The following is an 18,952-nucleotide window of genomic DNA, read 5'->3' on the forward strand; positions in this document are numbered from 1 at the left end:
TGTGTCTGACAAACCCACTGACTCTTGGCTGGGTATGTCTGATGTCACTTAGGATGAAGTGGATGACCGAGTCAACGATTCAAGAACCGCTGGGTTGCTGCTGGTCAAGACACAACCGCTAGCTGACACTGGGAGCTTAGGCCTCTGGAAGTGACTCCTGCTGTCACGCCCCCTTACTCTGCTGCGACCTCTGCCTGTGCAAACACATTTAGGCCTCTGCCACTCCCCTGGCACTTCTCTGTCTGACATACTGTTAGATCAAATAAAAAAGGAAATTAAAACACCCCTAAAAAATTTTTTTTTTTTACTTCAGCACACAACGGCTAATAAGCCCTTTTTTTACCACTAATACACGCCACAAATGGCTTTAAAACATATAACTGCACCGCTGACTGGCAAATATATATTTTATTTTTCCGCTAATACTCGCTACAAAAGGCTTTAGAACAGATAACTGCACCACTGAACATCAAATATATTTTACTTTTTCCGTTAATACACGACAAAAAGGGCCGTAATTTTATCATTTCACCACACAACAGCTAATAAGCCCTTTTTCCCCCACTAATACAAGCCAAAAATATTTCCTTGTAATAAACCCTGTTGATTGCTGTTTCAAACAGCACTTGCACCCTAATAAGAATGGTTTGCTGTAATTGCAGAGCTGTATAATGGCAATTTGGATCCCCAGTCAGTGCAGCAAGGTGTAATAGGATTGTTCCTATTTCCCAGTCAGTAACCTCCCCTACTGAACCCTGTTCAACATAAATGCTGTGGAATGATTCCTCCATATCCTTTCCATACACCTTGAATAATCTTGATCTTCACTTGTAAATCATTTTTTTAGCACAATGAAGTTTTTTCGATCACTGTCCCTAGCGCCTGCTGATGTCACTCCCTGCCATAAGTACACCGGTAAATGGCAGAATCTAAGATGGCTGATGCTATTTATAGGGCTGTGACATCACAGGGCTGGCTAGCTGCTGATTGGCTGCATGCATGGCATTATGGGTGATCCCGCCTAATCAGAGTTCCTTTCCTCATGTCCTAACACATGCAGCAGCCATTTTAGGAAAAAATGTGATTCATTTCCACGAATCGTGAGGAAATTCGGTGTGAATCTGATTTTTCCTGAAATTCGGATCGAATTCAACTTCGTCAACTTCGATTTGCTCATCTCTAGTCATCAGTAATGACATCACCATGCCTGGCCAGTGTGATCACCTGATTTGAGTATGTTTTTTCTTTACCTAAATTGTTGCATCAGATGCCCTCATCAGCGATGAATGCAGTATCTAAGGGGTTCAATGATAGGGGGGTGGCACTGTTCCCCGTCATTGCACCTGCTACATACAAAGGAATGCACTTTGTGATTAAGTAATTAGTTATGAATCAAATTTGTTGTGAAATTCGGCAAAGCAGCCGAATCAAATTTTTCATAACTTCACTCATCACTAGTAATAACCAAGACTGGTGAGTGGTCAGACATAGACGTGGGTCAAAATGGGATTATCAGACTGGTTTGTGGTCAGATGGAACTGTGGGATACAGACAAAAGGGGAGTGGTCAGAAAGAGCTGTTGTTCATAAACAGGAGTATCAGGCTGAAGTGTGGTCCGCTAGATATTTTGAAGAGAACCAGGAGCATCAGATTGGTTTGTGGTCAGATGGTCAGGTTTTTAAGTGATAGTTCAGGCTTCTTTCACACTGGCATTTCTGGGTCCGTTTGTGAGATCCGTTTCAGGACTCTCACAAGCGGCCCAAAATGGATTAGTTTAGCCTCAATGCATTCTGAATGGATAAGGATTTGTTCAGAATGCATCAGTTTGCCTCCGTTCAGCCTCCATTCCGCTCTAGAGGCGGACACCAAAACGCCAAACGGATAATAATAATAATTATATACATTTCAGACCAAATGTTTGGACACACCTTCTCATTCAAAGAGTTTTCTTTATTTCCATGACTATGAAAATTGTAGATTCACACTGAAGGCATCAAAACTATGAATTAACACATGTGGAATTATATATATAACAAAAAAGTGTGAAACAACTGAAAATATGTCATATTCTAGGTTCTTCAAAGTAGCCACCTTATGCTTTGATTACTGCTTTGCACACTCTTGGCATTCTCTTGATGAGCTTCAAGAGGTAGTCACCTGAAATGGTTTTCACTTCACAGGTGTGCCCTGTCAGGTTTAATAAGTGGGATCTCTTGCCTTATAAATGGGGTTGGGACCATCAGTTGCGTTGTGGAGAAGTCAGGTGGATACACAGCTGATAGTCCTACTGAATAGACTGTTAGAATTTGTATTATGGCAAGAAAAAAGCAGCTAAGTAAAGAAAAACTAGTGGCCATCATTACTTCAAGAAATTAAGGTCAGTCAGTCCGAAAAATTGGGAAAACTTTGAAAGTGTCCCCAAGTGCAGTCTCAAAAACCATCAAGCGCTACAAAGAAACTGGCTCACACGCGGACTGCCCCAGGAATAGAAGACCAAGAGTCACCTCTGCTGCGGAGGATAAGTTCATCCGAGTGACCAGACTCAGAAATCGCAGGTTAACAGCAGCTCAGATTAGAGACCAGGTCAATGCCACACAGAGTTCTAGCAGCAGACACATCTCTAGAACAACTGTTAAGAGGAGACTGTGTGAATCAGGCCTTAATGGTAGAATATCTGCTAGGAAACCACTGCTAAGGACAGGCAACGAGCAGAAGAGATTTGTTTGGGCTAAAGAACACAAGGAATGGACATTAGACCAGTGGAAATCTGTGCTTTGGTCTGATGAGTCCAAATTTGAGATCTATGGTTCCAACCACTGTGTCTTTGTGCGACGCAGAAAAGGTGAATGGATGGACTCTACATGTCTGGTTCCCACCGTGAAGCATGGAGGAGGAGGTGTGATAGTGTGGGGGTGCTTTGCTGGTGACACTGTTGGGGATTTATTCAAAATTGAAGGCATACTGAACAAGCATGGCTACCACAGCATTTTCCAGCGGCATGCTATTCCATCTGGTTTGCATTTAGTTGGACCATCATTTATTTTTCAACCGGACAATGACACCAAACATACCTCCAGGCTGTGTAAGGGCTATTTGACCATGAAGGATAGTGATGGGGTGCTGCGCCAGATGACCTGGCCTCCACAGTCACCGGACCTGAACCCAATCGAGATGGTTTGGGGTGAGCTGGACCGTAGAGTGAAGGCAAAAGGGCCAACAAGTGCTAACCATCACTGGGAACTTCTTCAAGACTGTTGGAAGACCATTTCAGGTGACTACCTCTTGAAGCTCAGCAAGTTTGTGCAAAGCAGTAATCAAAGCAAAAGGTGGCTACTTTGAAGAACCTAGAATATGACATATTTTCAGTTGTTTCAGTTGTGTTAATTCATAGTTTTGATGCCTTCAGTGTGAATCTACAATTTTCATAGTCATGAAAATAAAGAAAACTCTTTGAATGAGAAGGTGTGTCCAAACTTTTGGTCTGAACTGTATATATATATCTATTTTTTTTTTTGTTCATGGTAACTCAAACGGATCCGTTCTGAACGGATACAAGCGTTTGCATTATAGGTGCGGATCCGTCTGTGCAGATACCAGACAGATCTGCACCTAACGCAGGTGTTAAAGTAGCCTAAGATTGGAGAATTTTGTTAGTTGTTAGTTAGGTAAATGAAGTACTGAAATGGAGCATGGTCAAATTAAGCAATGGTTCAAAAGTTGGAATCAGAATCTAGAAACTGGAAACAGTTCAGGAGTTTAGGAACATGACAACCAGGGATTTAGGCAAACACAGTCCAGAAACCCCTGATAATAAAGGAGGAGGGTGTAAGCCGTGTACCGGGGTAGGCTCCCCAGGATACAGCGAAGTCACAGACAAGAAAAGCGACACTGACACCAGCTTTATATGCAAGAACAGAAACTTTACTTTAACAATAGAAATAACACAACAATATAAATATACACAGACTAAGTTATGCCCCAGGCTCCCAATCACTGTCCCTGTCCGAGGGACAGGCCTAGCCCGGTGGCGCACACAGCAGAGCCTGCAAGTCATGCTGTGCCACTAAAGAGGACACACCTAGCCGGTGGCAGACACAGCATAGCCTGCAAGTCAAATACTGCGCCGCAGAACAGTTCTGTACGGCCTAGCAAAATATATAACCCTAACTATCTAACTACTTCCAGGCCTAGGCTTAGTCTCTGTTACTTCAGGCGCCACTCAATATAAGACAATGAGTAACCAGGTGTACTGACCTGCTTCCGTTCTGGGCCCGAGGATGGCGCTTACCCGGGGTGGCCACCAAACTCTCAGCAACCGTGCGGCCTTGCTTGGTAATCAGACTTCTGCCCACATGCTGTAAACGGTCTTCCTTGAAAAATCCCTTTTTCAAAGAGCCGGATCCAAGTAAGGGACAAGAACTAATCTCCTTCCTCTGCATGCCCGTTCACTACGGGACACCCGGAAGCCAAGATGGAATCCGATTCAGTCTCTCACAGAACATTCCTTCCACTATGTCAGATCAGCTCACACTTCCTGGTTCTCTTCAGAAGTAGCCTGCATGAGTCATCATCTGCTTTACATATTCAAATCCCAAAGTGTGCTGGTTGTAGCTGCAAAACAGGGGCCTCTAGTGCCCGAAATGCCAAATGACAGTTTCAATACAATTAGGCACAAACATAATACAGGAAGAGCTGTTCCACAATCTCACAAGGGTGCTGGAGCTGGGGTGGTGAGTACACTGCATTGAGCGCTACTTGAGACTGATTTTTTTTTTTATTCTCACCATACAGCTACTGCATAATAAAATCATAATTTCAGTGTCATAACCCATGGTTGTTTCTTTCAGGCGTTATATTTTCAAATGGAGAGAACTGGAAAATAATGAGGAGATTCACTCTGTCAACATTACGAGACTATGGAATGGGGAAAAAGAGTTTAGAAAACAAGATAATTGAAGAATGTGAAAGCTTAATAAATAAATTTAGGTCTTTTGAAGGTAATTATTTTTTTGTGATCCCGATGGAATTGTATACGGCTAACCCCTTAAAGAATCTGTCAGCAGTTCTGACCATGCTAATCTGTTGACTGTAATAAGTAGGGGCTGGAGAGAGCAGTAGAAATAACTTTTTGGGAATTTTTCTCATCAAAAGCTGTGTGTATATAAAGTGTTATTCTGCCAGACTTTACTCCTTAAATGGAATCTGTCACCATCAACCTGGACCTTTATCTGCTATATGAGTAATACTGCAGATATCGAGGGCAGATAGACACTTTTTATTTTCCTGCTGCCCTCGGTTTCCCCACTATCAGCACTCAACGCTACACAGCCTAGACTTCTGTGCATGATAGCATAATGGAGAGGACTCATGTGCGCATGAATTTATTAACAGCTCTTAGTGCTCACAGCAGGGGAATGAAATTTAGAATAAAAATAAGACATAGAGATGTATCAAACTGGTGTACAGTAGAACTAACTTAGTTGCCCATAGCAACCAATAAGATTCCACCTTTCATTTTTGACAGCTCCTTTGGAAAATGAAAGATGGAATCTGATTGGTTGCTATGGACAACTAAGCCAGTTCTACTTTTCACTAAATATCGAATTGGACTCCTTATCTGCAGGACCATTAATGTAATGCTTCAGATAATAGTCAAAGATCACGGTGACACATTCTCTCTAAGTGCCCAGGTGGCGGAAATTCACGGTGAAGTGCTGTGTGCACTAAGCTTCTTCATGCAGGCTCCCCAATCCCCACCCCGCTTTAAATTAAAACCTCTAGCATCAAGCCAGGAGACACTACAGCATCCCTTCCAACTTCTGAAAAGAAGAAGTGCAAATGTTTTTGATACTAGGCCACACCTCTGCCCAAAATATAACTTTACACACCCAATCCCACCCAATCTCTTAAATGCCCCCACATAGTGATGCCCCCACAAAGTAGTTATGCCAACATTGTGCCCCCTTCACAGGTTATTCCAGGATATGTGCCCCCTTACAGTACTTATGCCCACATTATGACCCCCTTTAACATAGCCATGCCAACATGTGCCTCCCCAGCCACTTCATGGTAATGAGGCCCAGATATGTACAGTAGTTATGCACAGATGTGTCCCCTCACAGTAGGTATGCTCTAATATATGCCCCATTCACAGTAGTTATGTCCAGATATTTCCCCTTACAGTAGTTATGCCTTGATATGTACCCCCTTCCAGTAATTTTGCGATGTTATGTGCCCCATCACAGTGGTTTTGCCCTGATATGTGCCTCATCACAGTAGTTTTGTGCTGATATGTTCCCCCTCCCAGTAGTTATACCCTGAAATGTGCCGCTCCACAGGAAGTGAAAAAAAAAAAAACTGACCTTACCGCCGCTCTGAGTAGGATGAGAGGTTGACTCCTGGCCCCATCCCCCACCCAGACCAGCAGTGTGGAGCACTGGTGCGCGTGGGGGAGGGGGAATGGTGAAGCAGGGAGCTTCCTGGTTCATCATCACAGGCAACTGTCTCTGCATCCTATGCAGGGCGGGACATACCTCACCCGTTCGGGTACTGTGGACAGCCACTGAAATCCGAGATTTTCCAACCAGATTTGGGACAGTTGGGAGGTACAGTATGCTACATCCACCACTCAGAGCAGAGAGAGGCTGTGAAGAAGCTTCATGCAGAGAGCACTTTGTAGTGAAGCTCCACAAATTCTAGAATTCGTGATCTCCAGTTATTATTTTCGCGATTGCCAAATCGGCACTAATGATGCGCATATTTTTTGTGCAATACATGCAAATTTACATTTTATCAGGTCTGAGTAGATACTACTGATTGGTGCACTAAGTAGTGTTGTGACATCACAGCACTATGTCTGTAGCATGTATGTATGGACAGCAGACAAACAGTCATTCATTTCACACTACCTATATCACTATCTAACCTACATTATCTCCAACAAACTATCTGTATTATATATATATGAGCTAAATAACTATCTAATGTAATTCAATAAGAAATAGGATCCAGATGAAAGCAAAGAGCACAGCAATGACACTGCAAAAAAAAAAGCAGGAAATGGCTGCTGGGAAGTTTCTTATATAGTAAGGGGTAGGCAACTTTCCTATTGGTTGCTAGGGATGTTGCTAAGCTCTGACAAAGATATTGCAGCCTTATTATTTGCCCACAAGCAAGAAGGGAGGTTACTGATGAAAAAAAAAAATCTAGAATATTTGTGATTACGAATATATAGCATTATATTCTACATCTTTGCAAATTCTCGAAGTGCCGTTAATCGGAATAAACATTTGCAAATATAATATTTGCAATCAACACTATAGATGACACTGGGAGCTCAGGCCTCTCGCTGTGTTTCCTGCTGCCACACACCCTTACTCTGCTGAGACCTGTGCCTGCGCCTGAAACATTTAGGCCTCTGCCCCTCCCCTGTGCAGGGCCTGGCACTTCTCTGTCTGACATACTTTTAGATCAAATAAATAAATAAGCCAATTTTTTCCACTAATACACACCAAAAAAGGCTTTATAACATATAACTGCGACGCTGAACGGCAAATAGGCTCTTTCTTTTTTCCACTTATACAGACCACAAAAGGTTTTAGAACATATAACTGCACAGCTGAAGCCAAATAATATATATATTTTTTTGCCACTAATACACGCCAAAAAGGGTTTTAGAACATATAAGTGCACCGCTGAACGGCAAATAGCCCCTTACTTTTTTCCACTTATATCTGCCACAAAAGGCTTTAGAACATATAATTTCACCCCTGAACGCCAAATAATCTATTTTTTTTTGCCACTAATACACCCCAAAAAGGGCTGGAATTTTCTCACTTCACCACACAAGACGGCAAATTTTTTTTTTTTGTTACCCCCAATAAATGCCAAAAAGGGTTTTAGAACACAAAGCGTGAGGAAATTTGGATTCGCTGTGAATAATTTTTTTCCTGAAATTCTGATCGAATTCTACTTCGTCAACTTCGATTCACTTATCTCTATTCATGACCTTCTTTTATTATTCTGATCCTGTCTTATCTGGTTGCTTATGTATGACTAGCAACTTCAAAGACCCCAGCAGACAAGACACATAGCTGCACGCGTACGTGTGCACACACACATATACAGGAATTACTGGGGGTGGGGTAGCTGGACCCAAATTAATATCAGTATTTGCAACACTCATCCAAACACAAGGCTGCTCGAATCGCCCCGCCCAAATCTTGAATTTATGAAGTTCAACAGCTTTACTTGAATAAACTTGCATCCAGACAGTATTGGGTCTTTCTCTTGGCCCCAGCAGGTTTTGGGGCAAACTGGCAGGCAAACTTGGATATTCTTCTTTCTGTCTCTGTTGTGCTAGTCTCTGGCTTTAGTCTGGTAGCTGGACTATATGACTGTTTTGGTACCTTTTGAGTGGGGTGCCTTTGGCTATTGACCCCCTCGTGTATCTGTAAGGAGACAGAGTGCTCTATGAGCTGCTTTGCTTTATGGACTCCTGCAACAAGAGGAGCGGCTATTCCCCTTACTGCACTATTTGTCTCATCTGCTTTCAACTTCTAGACTCCACTAGACTACATCAATACTGTGAATGCACAATGTAGGAGGACCTGGAATAAATACACAGATGACATTATTTATTAGCCTATTAGAGATAGTGGTAGAATGGTAGTGCCGCTCTGGGCCATTACACATACACAGAGGAAGCATTGTTTCTCCTCCAGATCTTCAGGGCAGTAATGCACATGATTTCAGTGATGACGTCAAGGCCAGATTTAAAAGACACACTGCTAAAATGGCACAAAAGCAGAGAGTGGGAGTATAGAAATGTCAGGGCCTCATATGATTGCCACAGAGAACATGTAATTTGCGACAATTTGGGACTGTATGTATATTAGAAATAGCTCTCTTTTCACAGATAAAATACATGTTGGATTTATATAATTGTCCCGGAGAACCCCTTTAAATTAGAAAAAATAAATAAATAATTTAATCTTTCCTGTACTTTTTTTTATATTTTTAGGAAAGCCCTTTAATAATCATACCATCATAAATGCTGCAGTGGCCAACATAATCGTGTCCATACTGATGGATCAGAGATTTGATTATGATAATCCTACATTACTGAAGCTCATGAGATTGATCAATGAAAATGTCAGGATTGGAGGAAGCACTATGGTCAGGGTAAGTTCAAGAGTTAAATTTTAATATTTGTTGTTAAAATACTCTTTACCTTGAATTGTGCATATCCCAAATTGTTATTAGAGATTAGCAAAGTTTTGAAAAAATTTATTTGGCCGATTCGCCAAAGCTTGCCAAGAAATTTAATTCATTCTGTATTAATTTGTCACAAATCGCTATAAATCTGGTATACCCGTACGTCATGATGGCTGAGGGAATGTATGGAGCAGGCTGCTGCAGTGGTAAGTAGTATGTGCCAGCTATATTATACAGCAGACACCTGGCTGCAATGATGGGGAACAGCAATCCCACTGAACCCTGTCTTTTGATGCCTCAGATGCTGCGATTAACGCCGATCGCGGCATCTGTGAGGTAAGGTAGAAGGATGTGGCTACCTCTGCTTTCTGATTGGAGCCCCTGCAGTGACATCGTGGGGCTCCGATTGGTTACCATGTCAGCCTGGACACTCAGGAAGCTTTCCAGACCTGCCATGATAAGCTCAATACTTTGCTGTGCACGAGGCATAGCAGGGAGTGCAGTATAATGCGATACACCCTAACAGTTATCTAATAGGATGAATGGTACAAGGGATCAAAAGATCCCAGGTTCTAGCCCCCTAAGGGGGCTAAAATATATTGTAAATAATAAATAAACATTAAAATATTAAATGTTTTTAATCACCCCTCTTTCCCAATTTTACAAATAAAAATTTAGAAATTAAAAAAAATAAACATATTGGGTATCCTCACGTCCAAAAAAGTCAGAACTATTAAAATATTTTAAAAAATCCTGTGAATTGAATGCTGTAAAAAATAGTAAACATAAGATTGGCAGTTTTTTAGTCACTTTTTCTCCTCTAAATAATTGAAAAACAATTATCAAAAAGTTGTACGTACCACAAAAATGGTATTAATAAAAACGACAGTTTGTATTGCAAAAACAAGCCTTCATACAGCTCTGTAGACTGAAATATAAAAAAGTTATGGCTGTCATAAAATGGAGATGCAGTATCAGTGACAGTAGTGGCCCCATGACTATTTATTTATTTTTACATTCTTCTGATCCGTCAGAAGAACTGAAAAAGTAAAAAATAAAAAATAAATGGATCCTGTATTTTGATCATCCGTAAGGCCTCTTTCACACGGTCAGTAATATTTGCACTTCTGTCTTTGGCTTACAAATAGTGATGCAAAATACTGACCATGTGACCAAGACCAAGAGGCCTTATGCTCAATTTGCATCCGTTTTGGCCATTTATGTTTGAAATTGTTAATTATTTTTTTAAACAGAAAAACAGTCTTCCATGAAGGACTTTAATGGGCTCTTTCACACGGTCAGCATTTGGTCAGTATTTAGCATCAGTATTTGATCAGTAATTGTCAGCCAACAACAGGAGCGAGTCCCAAAAAAAAATGTAAAATGTAATGGAAATATTTGCATGTCTTCTGTGTTTTGGACCCACTCTTGCTTTTGGCTTACAAATACTGATACAAAATGCTGACCGTGTGAAGAGATGCCTTATGAATGCTCAAAATACAGTATCAGCTTTTTATTTTTCTGTTCTTCTGATGGATAAGAAGAACGGAAAAAAAACTGTGATGTCAACACGGCCAAACAGGAACAACAGTGGCCCCATAACAGAGTGGGGAGGGGGTGGAGGCAGCAGCAGTGGCAGTAACCATGATAGTGGCCCCATGACAGAGTGGCAGCAGAAGCAGTGGCATACAGTACAAGATGGTGGCAGATCACAGTAGTAGCAAAGGCCATTGGCATGCATATCCATGTAAAAATGTACATATCAGTACGCCAAGAAGCCCTATTGTAGGAATGGCAGTAGAGGCAGCAGACGGGTGGCAGCATCAGAATGGTGGCAGCTAGAGATGAGCAAATTTTTAAAAAATTCGATTTGGCCGGTTACCCGAATTTTTAAAAAAAATCTGGTTCGATCTGAATTTATTTGCAACTAATCGCGTTAAAAAAATGCTATATCCTGGCTGCAGACAGCTTTATAGTGGTGTAGAACACTGCGCCTTGCAGTAACACACATAGGGAGTCTGCTGTGGTAGTCAAATAATACTGTGAGTCAGTATGACATGCGGATGACAGGCGTCGCTCTTAGAATCACTGTACACTTTACTTATTTGGGCAGTTTTAGGGCCAACACTGACCTAATGAACTCTGCCTTACAGATCAATGTTAGCGCCAAGAAGAAGTGCACTCCTTTTACGTTGTCATCAGCTGATTGCACATAGATGTCTACAGACCCTGTTTTATTAAACGCTTATACAAGTAGAGCCCACCAAAAGAGTGGAGAGGGTGTCAGCACCACACAAGGGCTTTAGAACATGTAACTGCACCGCTGAACGGCAAATATATTTTTATTTTGCCACTAATACACAACAAAAAGGGCTGTGATTTTTGCACTTCACCACACAACGGCTAATAAGCCCCTTTTATCCCCACTAATACAAGCCCAAAAATGCTTTAGAACATATAACTGCACTGCACAAGGGCAAATAAGACATATAAATATAACACCACTTGCATCCTAATAAGAACGTTTTGCTGGAATTACAGAGCTGTATAATGGCAATTAGGATCCTCAGTCAATGCAGCAGGTGTAATAGGATTGTTGCTATTTCCCAGGCTGTAACCTCCCCTACTGAACCCTGTTGTACATAAATGCTGTGGAATGATTCCTCCCTATCCTTTCCCTACACCTTAAATAATCTTGAATCCCTACTCCCTACTTTGTTTCTAACAAACACTATCCCTAGCGCCTGCTGACGTCTCTCCCTACACTAAGTACACTGGAAAATGGCAGAATCCAAGATGGCTGAGGCTATTTATAGGGCTGTGACATCACAGGGCTGGCTGGCTGCTGATTGGCTGCATGCATGGCATTATGGGCGATTCTGCGTTCCCAGAGTACCTTGCTCCATGTCCTCACACGTGCAGCAGCCATTTTAGGAAAAAATGAGATTTGTTACCGCTAGAGATGAGCGAATCGAAGCTGACGAAGTGGAATTTGATATGAATTTAAGGAAGAATTAGATTTGCACTGAAACCGAATTTCCTCACGCTTCGTGGTAACGAATCACATTTTTTCCTAAAATGGCTGCTGCACGTGTGAGGATATGGAGAAAGGAACTCTGGTAAGGCAGGATCACCCAGATTGACATGTATGCATGCAGCCAATCAGCAGCCAGCAAGCCCTGTGATGTCATAGCCCTATACAACAGTAAGCAGCCATCTTAGATTCTGCCATTTACTGAGTGCAGGGAGAGACGTCTTATTTGCCTTTGTGCAGTGCAGTTATATGTTCTAAAGCATTTTTTGGCTTTTATTAGTGGGAAAATAAGGGCTTATTAGCTGTTGAGGGGTGAAGTGCTAAAATTACAGCCCTTTTTGTCGTGTATTAGAAAATAAAATATATTTGCTGCTCAGCGGTGCAGTTATCTGATCATTTTTGCTGTTTATTAGTGGCAAAAACAAAATATATGTACCGCTCAGCGGTGCAATTATATCATTGAAATGCTTTTGTGGCGTGTATTACTGTAAAAAGAAAAAATATATTTGCCACTCAGCGATTCAGTTTTCTGTTTTAAAGCCAATTTTGCAGAGTATTAGTGGCACACCAAAAATATATTTTTCAGTCAGCGGTGCAGTTATCTGTTTTAAAACCAATTTTGTCGTGCATTAGTGGCAAACCAAAAATATATTTGCCGCTCAGCAGTGCATTCATATGATTGAAAACCTTTTGTGGCGTGTATTACCGTAAAAAGAGAAAACAGGCAGGATGACGGTTATATAGGGCTGAGACATCACAGGGGAGTATCTGCAGATTGGCTGGCTGCACGGCATTATGGGTAAACTCGAGTTCCTTGACTTCGTACTTTTACTTTGTAATACTTGCAGCCGCCAGTTTAGGAAAACCTGATTCGTTACCATGGAGCACGAGAAAAATCTGATTTGTAGCGAATTGAAGTTTTCCTTAACTTCGGACCAAATTCCGCTTTGACTGCTTCCCTTCGCTCAACATTAGTGACAGCGTTCTACCTTTTAGTGGATTCTTCTCACTCTTCGCTGTGCCTTCTTGGTGGGGAACCTTCCTTTTTTCTAAAAAAGTGCCAACAAAACCCCTGCATGCCCTTCGGCAGATATTCAAGAGAGTCTCCTTGTTGATTTATTTTCTACTGACCTGAGGAGGAAGTGGAGGAGGAAGCTGCAGACCCAAGGCATAGCCGTGGTGGTAGTAGCAGCACCCATAGGCATGGTATTGGCATTGCGGGCAGAGACAGTGGTAGTTGGAGCGAATCTAGAGCAGGGGAAGGGGGCTAAAGAACCCACTATGATATCCCACAGTCTGATAGAAGCGACAGGTTAAGGGAGAGCACTCCATGGCGAATGTTTGCTCGACCGGAGCCGGATTTGGGTGATGAGGAGGAGGGAACCTCAGAGTAGAAGAGTGATAGCGGCAGCAATAAATAACAGAGGCCATATACCTCCCAAAGAACTGCCGGGGCCATATCTGGTTTGGGATCTGGTGATACCGCTGATGGCAGGGCCGTCTTTAACGCGGGGCAAAAGGGGCAGCTGCCCTTGGCCCAGTTGCTACTGGGGGGGCCCAACTTACTAATGAGCCGCTTCTAGTATGGATACTTTGTGGACACCAGGACAGTACATATCTTTTGTGGCCCACTAGGTCAATGCTTTATTACGGTAGCGACGAGGCAGCACTCTGGCAATGAGGCCAGTTCCTTTTGACCTTACTATGATTGTATGGGCCTGGCTCCCACACTAGGCACTCATCAGCCTCATTCTCAACAGCAGCAGGGCATAGTTTTTTTGGAACTACCCCTTCCTATCACATATGTCCAGGGGTGGGATTCAAATTTTTAACAACAGGTTCCCTACTCAGCGGTGGATACGCAGCGCGTCACGAGTCACGACACATATTTACATACACCGCTCCATGTTCTCACATTGCTTCTCCCCACAGATTCATGGCCCCCTCCATGTTCTCACATTGCTTCTCCCCACAGATTCATGGCCCCTCCATGTTCTCACATTGCTTCTCCCCACAGATTCATGGCCCCTCCATGTTCTCACATTGCTTCTCCCCACATGGCCCCCTCCATGTTCTCACATTGCTTCTCCCCACATGGCCCCCTCCATGTTCTCACATTGCTTCTCCCCACATGGCCCCCTCCATGTTCTCACATTGCTTCTCCCCACAGATTCATGGCCCCTCCATGTTCTCACATTGCTTCTCCCCACAGATTCATGGCCCCCTCCATGTTCTCACATTGCTTCTCCCCACAGATTCATGGCCCCTCCATGTTCTCACATTGCTTCTTCCCACAGATTCATGGCCCCTCCATGTTCTCACATTGCTTCTCCCCACATGGCCCCCTCCATGTTCTCACATTGCTTCTCCCCACATGGCCCCCTCCATGTTCTCACATTGCTTCTCCCCACATGGCCCCCTCCATGTTCTCACATTGCTTCTCCCCACAGATTCATGGCCCCTCCATGTTCTCACATTGCTTCTCCCCACAGATTCATGGCCCCCTCCATGTTCTCACATTGCTTCTCCCCACAGATTCATGGCCCCTCCATGTTCTCACATTGCTTCTCCCCACAGATTCATGGCCCCTCCATGTTCTCACATTGCTTCTCCCCACATGGCCCCCTCCATGTTCTCACATTGCTTCTCCCCACATGGCCCCCTCCATGTTCTCACATTGCTTCTCCCCACATGGCCCCCTCCATGTTCTCACATTGCTTCTCCCCACAGATTCATGGCCCCTCCATGTTCTCACATTGCTTCTCCCCACAGATTCATGGCCCCCTCCATGTTCTCACATTGCTTCTCCCCACAGATTCATGCCCCCTCCATGTTCTCACATTGCTTCTCCCCACAGATTCATGGCCCCTCCATGTTCTCACATTGCTTCTCCCCACATGGCCCCCTCCATGTTCTCACATTGCTTCTCCCCACATGGCCCCCTCCATGTTCTCACATTGCTTCTCCCCACATGGCCCCCTCCATGTTCTCACATTGCTTCTCCCCACATGGCCCCCTCCATGTTCTCACATTGCTTCTCCCCACATGGCCCCCTCCATGTTCTCACATTGCTTCTCCCCACAGATTCATGGCCCCCTCCATGTTCTCACATTGCTTCTCCCCACATGGCCCCCTCCATATTCTCACATAGCTTCTCCCCACAGATTCATGGCCCCCTCCATTTTTGTTATGTTGTCACATTTCAATTTCAGCCCCTGGTCGGTGGTCCCCTCCTTAATGCCAACTTGTCAGTGTCACACAAATCACACTCAACCAACCAGGCTGTCCTGAGTCCTGACCTGTCCAGACTCCTTTCTGTTAGGCTAGGGGCCGGCTCTTCAATCTTTCATGGCTGTGTGTGGGGTGTGGACTGTCAGCAACTAGGGCACTCTGCAGACAGTGAGAGGACTCCTCTCTCCTTCTCTGTTCTGGGCTGGCAGCTTCGCGGCGCTGCTCACTCTCAAGACACTCCCCTTTGTTGCCATGACTGCGAGGCTGGGGGCGGGGGGAGGGCGGCAGCACTGTGGAAGACTGGCTGACACACACACAGCCACGCTCACGCTGACTGACTGTAAGTAACAGCCGCTAGGGCTGCAGCTAACGATTATTTGAATAATCGATTAGTTGCCGATTAATTTCTACGATTAATCGATTAATCGGCAAAAACGACAAAATTACAAAACAGAGAGGTTTATATGATCTTACTTGAAAAAATATGTTCAAAGGCCATATTAAAACAAATTGTGGACGACACTATTATGGGGGATCTGTGGGCGACACTTATGGGGGATCTGTGGACGACACTATTATGGGGGATCTGTGGACGGCGCAGTTATGGAGAGGGGGGATCTGTGGACGACACTATTATGGGGGATCTGTGGACGGCGCAGTTATGGAGAGGGGGGATCTGTGGACGACACTATTATGGGGGATCTGTGGACGGCGCAGTTATGGAGAGGGGGGATCTGTGGATGGCGTAGTTATGGAGAGGGGGATCTGTGGATGGCGTAGTTATGGAGAGGGGGATCTGTGGGTGGCGTAGTTATGGAGAGGGGGATCTGTGGGTGGCGTAGTTATGGAGAGGGGGATCTGTGGGTGGCGCAGTTATGGAGAGGGGGATCTGTGGACGGCGCAGTTATGGAGAGGGGGATCTGTGGACGGCGCAGTTATGGAGAGGGGGATCTGTGGACGGCGTAGTTATGGAGAGGGGGATCTGTGGACGGCGTAGTTATGGAGAGGGTGATCTGTGGACGGCGTAGTTATGGAGAGGGTGATCTGTGGGTGGCGTAGTTATGGAGAGGGGGATCTGTGGACGGCGCAGTTATGGAGAGGGGGATCTGTGGATGGCGTAGTTATGGAGAGGGGGATCTGTGGACGGCGCAGTTATGGAGAGGGGGATCTGTGGATGGCGTAGTTATGGAGAGGGGGATCTGTGGACGGCGTAGTTATGGAGAGGGTGATCTGTGGGTGGCGTAGTTATGGAGAGGGGGATCTGTGGACGGCGTAGTTATGGAGAGGGGGATCTGTGGACGGCGCAGTTATGGAGAGGGGGATCTGTGGGTGGCGCAGTTATGGAGAGGGGGATCTGTGGACGGCGCAGTTATGGAGAGGGGGATCTGTGGATGGCGTAGTTATGGAGAGGGGGATCTGTGGACGGCGCAGTTATGGAGAGGGGGATCTGTGGATGGCGTAGTTATGGAGAGGGGGATCTGTGGACGGCGTAGTTATGGAGAGGGTGATCTGTGGGTGGCGTAGTTATGGAGAGGGGGATCTGTGGACGGCGTAGTTATGGAGAGGGGGATCTGTGGACGGCGCAGTTATGGAGAGGGGGATCTGTGGGTGGCGCAGTTATGGAGAGGGGGATCTGTGGACGGCGCAGTTATGGAGAGGGGGATCTGTGGATGGCGCTGTTATGGAGAGGGGGATCTGTGGGCGGCGCAGTTATGGAGAGGGGGATCTGTGGATGGCGCTGTTATGGAGAGGGATCTGTGGGTGGCGCAGTTATGGAGAGGGGGATCTGTGGGTGGCGCTGTTATGGAGAGGGGGATATGTGCACTGTTATGGGCATAACAGTGCACAGATCCCTTTCCACATAACAGTGCACAGATCCCCCTTCCCATAGCAGTGCCATACACAGATCCCCCCCTCCCCATAGCAGTGCCATAGACAGATCCCCCCCCCTCCCCATAGCAGTGCCATAGACAGATCCTCCCCCCTCCCCATAGAAGTGCTATACACAGACCCCCCTCCCCATAGCAGTGCCATAGACAGATCCTCCCCATAACAGCCCCGGCCCCGATGCTTATAAGTCGGACTAATCACGTCTGCATCTTTATTTTACCTTTTTACAATGACGCTCCTGTAACAGCCAGGCAGAGCGGACGGCGGCGTAACGCCACTCACGTGACGCACCTGCTCCGCCCACCTCATGAATGAAGGAGGCGGAGCAGGCATGTCACGTGAGTGAGTGACGTTACGCCGCCGTCCGCTCTGCCTGGCTGTTACAGGAGCGTCATTGTAAAAAGGTAAAATAAAGATGCAGCGACCGCCCGCCCGGATAGCAACGAATCGGCGATTATTCGATAACTGGATTCGTCGACAACGAATCCAGTTATCGAATATAATCGATTAATCGTTGCAGCCCTAACAGCCGCAGGCTGAAAAATACAGGGGTGCAGGCGCAGCTGCAGGACCGGGTCGGGATCCCTGCTTCTCACCGGTCCTGCGAACCGCCTGTAATTTTAACAAACGGTTCGGCAGAACCGGAGAGAACCGGCTGGATCCCATGCCTGCATATGTCAAGTCAAACATTTCCACAACATGTTGGAGCTGATCTGCCTGGTCCAGAGTAATCAAACAATTGAGCAGTTGCTAAAGTACATTAAGCAGCAAACATCCTGCTGGCTATAACCCCGGCAATTCCAACTGGGCGATGTGGTCAGCAATAATAGGCACAACATCCTGGCTGTCCTGAACTTGGGAGGAATAACACATGCTCCCTGCATGGCAGACATCAACCTAGTGGTGCAATGCTTTCTAAATATGTACACTGGCTTGCCCAAGATGCTGGCAAGTCCAGGAGACTGTCCAAGCACTTGAGGCATTCTTATGTGGCGAGAAACGCTCTCCTGGACTTGCAGTGACAGAATGGCCTGCCACTACGACATTTAATCTGCGACATGCCAACTCTTTAAAATTCAATGTTGCACATGCTCAAGCGTCTGTGCGAACACCTTTAAGCCGTCAATGATTTTGTCATGCACCAGATAGCCTCCTCTTGCAGAAAGGGAAAACAAATTACATTATTACCAGGAAGCCATGTGAAAGCAGCTTGCCGCAGCTTATGGTGAGCAGACACCTGCCACCAGCATGTCTGAAAGGGATGCACCTCTGCATTCCCTGCTGAGTCACCCTCTCCCACTGCTATGAGCAGCAGCAGCCAGTGTAGCAGCAACTGCCATTTTAGTCTCCTCAACATGATGGAGCAGTTTTCCCATGTGCCACACCAGGCTGAGCGCTGTCAGCAAGCCGACAACTCCTGCCTCTGGTTAGTCTCCGATCCATACACTATTCCCTGACCCCATAGATTTCCGGGCAGGCAGACTGCAACAGTGGTCTGAAGTAGCACATCATGTTATCTTTCTTCTTTCTTGGCTAGGCTCCAAGTTGGCCTCCATCAGTGTCCAAAACGTCACTTTTGTC

General features: G+C 45.1%; 1 protein-coding gene across 1 annotated transcript in view; it reads left to right on the forward strand.

Moving 5' to 3' along the window:
• The window catches only part of LOC122934082 (cytochrome P450 2K6-like), a 43,654-nt gene that overhangs the window by 11,484 nt on the left and 13,218 nt on the right, over positions 1-18,952 (forward strand). The window contains exons 4-5 of the mRNA XM_044289246.1: positions 4,848-4,997; positions 9,023-9,183. Of these exons, the coding sequence (XP_044145181.1) occupies positions 4,848-4,997; positions 9,023-9,183 (311 nt within the window). The remainder of the gene's footprint in view (positions 1-4,847; positions 4,998-9,022; positions 9,184-18,952) is intronic.

Source organism: Bufo gargarizans, chromosome 4, assembly GCF_014858855.1.
Source record: "Bufo gargarizans isolate SCDJY-AF-19 chromosome 4, ASM1485885v1, whole genome shotgun sequence".
NCBI classification, from domain to species: domain Eukaryota; kingdom Metazoa; phylum Chordata; class Amphibia; order Anura; family Bufonidae; genus Bufo; species Bufo gargarizans.